Source organism: Borostomias antarcticus (assembly GCF_949987555.1).
Source record: "Borostomias antarcticus genome assembly, chromosome: 6".
Classification (NCBI taxonomy): Eukaryota; Metazoa; Chordata; class Actinopteri; order Stomiiformes; family Stomiidae; genus Borostomias; species Borostomias antarcticus.
This window is the reverse complement of record NC_140239.1, coordinates 953,115-960,614: the sequence shown is the minus strand read 5'-3', so window position 1 is coordinate 960,614 and position 7,500 is coordinate 953,115. Positions and strand designations below refer to the sequence as shown.

Genomic DNA, 7,500 nt, shown 5'->3' with positions numbered 1-7,500 from the left:
CTGACCCAGGATCAGGGCCTACAGCGTGATACTCACCCTGAGCATGTTCTACTAGCTGACCCAGGATCAGGGCCTACAGCGTGGTTCTCACCCTGAGCATGTTCTACTAGCTGACCCAGGACCAGGGCCTACAGCGTGGTACTCACCCTGAGCATGTTCTACTAGCTGACCCAGGACCAGGGCCTACAGCGTGGTACTCACCCTGAGCATGTTCTACTAGCTGACCCAGGACCAGGGCCTACAGCGTGGTACTCACCCTGAGCATGTTCTACTAGCTGACCCAGGATCAGGGCCTACAGCGTGGTACTCACCCTGAGCATGGGCCCGTTCTGGAACACGTGCGGCTCGTCACAGACCACACAGAACTCGTTGAGGACGGGGACCCTCTGCTCGGCGTACTCCATGGTCTAGGATCACAGCAGGTCCCCAACAGCGTCATCCACACACTTCACATCAGCAATAACTAAGGTACCCTTAGGACGGATTCATAGTCGACGCAAACTACATAAGCGCAAGCTTCGCAAGGCCACGCAAGGTCTCGTTGCGTCCTTGCGTGTGTCATGCCGAAATTTGTCACTTGACGTAAGCAATAGTGCAATTCCTTGCGTTTCCACAAAACAAAACACAGAGCGCAAGCTCTCGAGTCACGTTGGAGCTCGCGTTCACAACGTAGCTTGCGTTGTTTGCGTCGACTATGAATCAGGCCTTGCTGTGTATATTTCCACCTTATGTATCCAAGTATCATCATTAGTCATAATCAGCCATTTTGAGTCAGTTTCAAGCGATATACCAATAGACTTCTTCCACTGAGTTGTCGTAAACACAGTCTTATTTCACTAGGCTCCTAGCAAGCTGCTGGTTTAAGATACATGTACCATGTATGCTGACACGCTTACTTGAGAGCTGCCCCTCACACAGACAATAACAACAAACAATGGAATGAAACAACACTATGACAAGTGGTGACTGGCGAGACTCGGCTGCTCGAACCGGCGTTTGTGTGACAGGATGCCAGCGGCTCTAGACAGGAAACCAAGCACTGAACAGTGAACAGAGGTCAAACGAGGACTGACCTGGACCAGGAAGCCCTGCTCTCTGACTGGAATGGACTTGGCGCCGTGGTTTGGCTGTGGGGGGGCGGGGGGGGGGGGGGCAGGACACAAGACCAATGAGAAAACTTGAGAAACTAGACCAGGAACCTGGAGAGAACTACAGACTCATCCGTCTCTCTAGACCAGGAACCTGGAGAGAACTACAGACTCATCCTTCTCTCTAGACCAGGAACCTGGAGAGAACTACAGACTCATCCTTCACTCTAGACCAGGAACCTGGAGAGAACTACAGACTCATCCATCTCTCTAGACCAGGAACCTGGAGAGAACTACAGACTCATCCATCTCTCTAGACCAGGAACCTGGAGAGAACTACAGACTCATCCTTCTCTCTAGACCAGGAACCTGGAGAGAACTACAGACTCATCCTTCACTCTAGACCAGGAACCTGGAGAGAACTACAGACTCATCCTTCACTCTAGACCAGGAACCTGGAGAGAACTACAGACTCATCCTTCTCTCTAGACCAGGAACCTGGAGAGAACTACAGACTCATCCTTCTCTCTAGACCAGGAACCTGGAGAACTACAGACTCATCCTTCTCTCTAGACCAGGAACCTGGAGAACTACAGACTCATCCTTCTCTCTAGACCAGGAACCTGGAGAGAACTACAGACTCATCCTTCACTCTAGACCAGGAACCTGGAGAGAACTACAGACTCATCCTTCACTCTAGACCAGGAACCTGGAGAGAACTACAGACTCATCCTTCACTCTAGACCAGGAACCTGGAGAGAACTACAGACTCATCCTTCTCTCTAGACCAGGAACCTGGAGAGAACTACAGACTCATCCTTCTCTCTAGACCAGGAACCTGGAGAGAACTACAGACTCATCCTTCTCTCTAGACCAGGAACCTGGAGAGAACTACAGACTCATCCTTCACTCTAGACCAGGAACCTGGAGAGAACTACAGACTCATCCTTCACTCTAGACCAGGAACCTGGAGAGAACTACAGACTCATCCTTCACTCTAGACCAGGAACCTGGAGAGAACTACAGACTCATCCTTCTCTCTAGACCAGGAACCTGGAGAGAACTACAGACTCATCCTTCTCTCTAGACCAGGAACCTGGAGAGAACTACAGACTCATCCTTCTCTCTAGACCAGGAACCTGGAGAGAACTACAGACTCATCCTTCTCTCTAGACCAGGAACCTGGAGAGAACTACAGACTCATCCTTCTCTCTAGACCAGGCACCTGGAGAGAACTACAGACTCATCCTTCTCTCTAGACCAGGAACCTGGAGAGAACTACAGACTCATCCTTCACTGTAGACCAGGAACCTGGAGAGAACTACAGACTCATCCTTCTCTCTAGACCAGGAACCTGGAGAGAACTACAGACTCATCCTTCTCTCTAGACCAGGAACCTGGAGAGAACTACAGACTCATCCTTCTCTCTAGACCAGGAACCTGGAGAGAACTACAGACTCATCCTTCTCTCTAGACCAGGAACCTGGAGAGAACTACAGACTCATCCTTCTCTCTAGACCAGGAACCTGGAGAGAACTACAGACTCATCCTTCACTCTAGACCAGGAACCTGGAGAGAACTACAGACTCATCCTTCACTCTAGACCAGGAACCTGGAGAGAACTACAGACTCATCCTTCACTCTAGACCAGTAACCTGGAGAGAACTACAGACTCATCCTTCACTCCAGATCAGGAAAATAGGTGAGCTGGAAGTCCATAAAGGTCATCTATCGGTTAAAGGGATAGGTCACGGCTTTTACAAAATGTTATGTTTTTTCACTTAGCCCTAAAAAGGGTGACCTATCCTTTAACCACGAGGAGAGAACACACATTTAAGAAGAAGTGATTCACCTCTTTCCCAACTGGCAGTTTCAACATAGTAGGCTAAAATAAGCCTTCACCCATTGATTAAACAATCAACATAGCAAATTATTTAAAGGGGTCCACGTTTGCAAAACTAACTTTTTCATTGTTTTTGAATGTACATTTGAGTCTCTGGTGGGCCTACTAACACACAAAGTATGAAGTGAAACAACCCAGTCATGTTGTTGTGGTCAGCCCAAATGAAATCATTATGTAAAAAGTCAGTCCCAGCAAGCCGTTCAAATCTCCCGTGTCACAGTCGGGGACCTATTATAATAATCCCGCCCCCACCTGAATACCTCCAATCACCTGCGTTTGTTTACCTGGCTATAGAGACATTATTTGCAGGTCCTGCTAACTAGCATAAAGTCTTCGCACGCAAAATGCTCTGTTCTTGAAAGTACTAAGCAGCACAGATCGTCTCCCAAGCTCAAAGGACTGAAGAGCTGAGTGGATACATTTTATTTCTGATGGCAACGTTCCTGCTGAAATTGGCAAAACACTTAAGGACTGCATTTAAGGAAGTCCAAATAATTAGAAAACCTTTTTCTCACTCAAAACCTGAGGCCGGTATTGTAAATAATGAGCTCATGGACTTGCCCGGTTCAAACAAGGGTGAAAGGATTGGGGCGCCCTGGTAGCTCAATGGGCTGGGGCGCTTACCATGTAAAGGCTGGTCCTTTCTGCAGCGGCGTGGGTTCGAATCCGGCCCTTTGCTGCATGTCTTCCCCTCTCTCTCTCTCTCTCCCACCTTTCCTATCTGTCACCTACACTGTCCTATCCCTAATAAAGCAGAAATGTCTTTAAAGAGCGTTCTGTCTGACTCACCGCTGGCGGCGCTGCGAGCGCCGGGGCCAGGATGCCCATGAGCCCTGAGGTAAGAGAGAGACGCCTTCCTTCGGGCGCCGGGTCCTTGAAGACGTGCGTCTTGCCCATGCGCGTGCTGCTGGAGTAGGAGTGGCTGAGCAGGCGGTGATGATGCTTCAGCCCGTCCATCTCGTCCGTCCGCAGCGACCCGGAACACGACCTGCTCAGCAGGCGCTGGGGCTTCAGACCGCCGCTGCCGCCCCCACCGGCGCTACTGACGCCCCCGCTGATCCCGCCCACGCTCACGGCGCTGTGGTCGCAGCGCGGGTCGCCCGAGCAGGAGCGGGGGAGGAGCTTGTGGGCGGGGCGGAGGTCCTCGGGTTTGGAGGAGCAGGGCCGGCCCAGCAGACGGGGCGGTTTGAGCGTGGTGGCGGCGGCGGCGTGCTCGGCCACGCGGGGGTCGGCGGACAGCGAGTGGCCCAGGAAGCGGTGGGGCGGCGGCGGCTTGGCCGGGACGCAGCTGTCTGCCTCGCCAGGCTTCACGGCGCCGGAGCACGTCCTCCTCAGCAGGCGCTGGGACCGGGACACGCCCTCCTGCTCCGGCTTCAGCTTCTTCTTCCCCTTCACGCCGCCGGGGGGCGGGTAGCTGGGAGACCTGGGAAACATGGAGGACACATTAGTTACCAGACATGAGAGCAGCGGCAGCTCCTGACAAATCTCCCAGGAGGCAAGTTGTTGCGATGATGGTTAAGGTGACCTGTTCAACGGGTAAATGAACCTGACATAAACACCTTAGTGCAGCACCCCCGGAGGCCGTAGAGATGCACTACAGGGCCTACAGTTGAAAATAATACAAATATGTTACATGTAAATCTATCAGAACAACCTGGACGATTTTCAACCAGACTGAAATTGTCCGAACGGGGGCGGTACTCCACAGAACACCGCTTGACGCTGATTGGACAGTGATATTCAGAAGCAGGACAAACGAGACGCTACTATCGTAACACCGGTAGAACGGGATAGGAGAACATCCCTCCCTGTAGAACGGGATAGGAGAACATCCCTCCCTGTAGAACGGGATAGGAGAACATCCCTCCCTGTAGAACGGGATAGGAGAACATCCCTCCCTGTAGAACGGGATAGGAGAACATCCCTCCCTGTAGAACGGGATAGGAGAACATCCCTCCCTGTAGAACGGGAGAGGAGAACATCCCTCCCTGGTCTCCCTATGGCGGAGCGTCGGCCATGTTGTCCTAATGAACCAGCCAACACTGCATGAGAGCGCAAATCACGCATCATGAAAATGTCAAGAAGGCACAAAGAGAATTATTTCCATTGTGGTGCTTGGTCTTGGCACATACAATACATAACAATATACAGTACATAATAAACATTAATAGCATGACCTACATCGTAAAAATCATGAAGAATTAATTTTCAATACTGTTGCACCACAGCCGGTAACTATTAGGATTGTGCTACGTCTTAACTCAGACCATTACCCAGAGAACAACAAACACAACAATAACAACAAAGCATTCTGTAGCGACCGTGTTAAACTAGGCTGCCATGACACCATATACAAATACACATCTGGTACTGGTACTACTGTAAAACCCTGCTGGTCAGTAGTGTGTATGAGAGGGTGGTAAAGATGGTCAGTTGTGTGTGTGTGTGTGTGTGTGTGTGTGTGTGTGTGTGTGTGTGTGTGTGTGTGTGTGTGTGTGTGTGTGTGTGTGAGAGAGAGAGGGGCTCACCTGCGCACAGGGTTGTGTAGATGTTCAGTAGTGTGTGTGTGTGTGTGTGTGTGCGTGCGTGCGTGTGTGTGTGTGCGTGTGTGAGAGAGAGCAGCTCACCTGCGCAGCGTGGTGAAGATGGTCAGTAGTGTGTGTGCGTGTGTGTGTGTGTGTGTGAGAGAGAGAGAGAGAGAGAGAGAGAGAGAGAGAGGCGCTCACCTGCGCAGCGTGGTGAAGATGTGAAGAGGGGACTTGACCTTCTTGTCGTTCTGCTTCTTGCTGTGAGGGCAGTTGAGTCTGTCTTTGATCTGGTGCTTCCACTGCTGCGCCACGAAAGTCTGCATGATCCTGAGGAGAACCAGAGGAACATCTAGTCTGTCTACATGATCCTGAGGAGAACCAGAGGAACATCTAGTCTGTCTACATGATCCTGAGGAGAACCAGAGGAACATCTAGTCTGTCTACCTGATCCTGAGGAGAACCAGAGGAACATCTAGTCTGTCTACCTGATCCTGAGGAGAACCAGAGGAACATCTAGTCTGTCTACATGATCCTGAGGAGAACCAGAGGAACATCTAGTCTGTCTACCTGATCCTGAGGAGAACCAGAGGAACATCTAGTCTGTCTACAGGATCCTGAGGAGAACCAGAGGAACATCTAGTCTGTCTACATGATCCTGAGGAGAACCAGAGGAACATCTAGTCTGTCTACCTGATCCTAAGGAGAACCAGAGGAACATCTAGTCTGTCTACCTGATCCTGGAGGAGTTAGACCAGAGGAACATCTAGTCTGTCTACATGATCCTGAGGAGAACCAGAGGAACATCTAGTCTGTCTACCTGACCCTGGAGGAGTTAGACCAGAGGAACATCTAGTCTGTCTACCTGATCCTGGAGGAGTTAGACCAGAGGAACATCTAGTCTGTCTACCTGGGTGTTTTTACTTCTGCCCCAGTCACAGCGCAGGGCGAGAGGTCATGTCTTCGGTGGCGTGTGTTGGTTGGTTCTTTAGCAGGATTACGCAAAAAATATTGGACTGATTTTCGTGAAACTGGGTGTAGCATAGAACCCGTTCAATTTTGGAGTGGATCCGAATCAAGGGGAAGGTCCATGAGCCTCCCAAATACGTCCGCCCATTCACTTCCATTCATTTTTTTGACTCAGGAGCGAAAACTCACCCCCATTCACTGTCAATAGGGAATTGAAACGGCCATATTTCGACGTGGGAAGATCACAGAGACACAGGGTTGGAACTGGCATCAAGCTCTCAACCTAACGAATGCAGCAGGAGCCACAGAGCCACAAAATGCATTCATGGGCGGAGGTCTGTGTTCTCCCAGAACCATATCTAGATTTCCGACATCAATAGAAGGTCTAGACATCAAAAGGGTGTGCAAAACATGATGATGCATGAATATAAAAGCAAGGAATAACAGCCCTGTGAGTGTGAATATGATTTGCGCTGGTGAAATGGAATATGGTAATGGCGTCACATCTTTCACTCACTTCTTCAGCTGATGTCCGAGTCCAAACCTGTCTTTAGTCGACACTTGGAACACGTCAACCGTGGGCACTGAAAAAAAACATCAGGGTTGATATCAAAATTCAGTCTGGCTGTGGGCGACACACACATTCCAAAACAGAGCCAGGGACCCAGGCCAGCTATACACATCCTGCTTGCAATTCTATAGAGGTAAATCACGTAATTGTGTGTACGTGTGTGTGCGTGTGTTTGTGTGTGTGTTTGTGTGTGTGTATGTACAGTGCATCCGGAAAGTACTCACACCCTTTGACTTTTTCCATGTCATATTTTGCCTTATTCCACAATAGATTAAATTCATTTTTTCACATCAATCTTCAAACGATACCCCAAAAGGACTAGGTGAAAAAGGTTTTTGCACATGTTTGCAAATGTATTAAGTATATATCACATGTAGTCCGTGAGCCGCGAAAGACGATGCACTTGTGCGTTCTGGTGAGGAGTAGCACACTGATTATCCACAG

At 50.0% G+C, this 7,500-nt stretch overlaps 1 protein-coding gene across 1 annotated transcript in view; it reads right to left on the bottom strand.

The window, feature by feature from the left end:
- parp8 (poly (ADP-ribose) polymerase family, member 8) overlaps window positions 1-7,500 on the bottom strand; it is a gene marked incomplete at its 3' end in the record, with an annotated part of 65,125 nt that overhangs the window by 17,647 nt on the left and 39,978 nt on the right. Inside the window, exons 10-14 of the mRNA XM_084440422.1 lie at window positions 7,003-7,069; window positions 5,718-5,846; window positions 3,781-4,414; window positions 1,074-1,127; window positions 312-407 (exon numbers count right to left, since the gene is read on the bottom strand). Of these exons, the coding sequence (XP_084296548.1) occupies window positions 312-407; window positions 1,074-1,127; window positions 3,781-4,414; window positions 5,718-5,846; window positions 7,003-7,069 (980 nt within the window). The remainder of the gene's footprint in view (window positions 1-311; window positions 408-1,073; window positions 1,128-3,780; window positions 4,415-5,717; window positions 5,847-7,002; window positions 7,070-7,500) is intronic.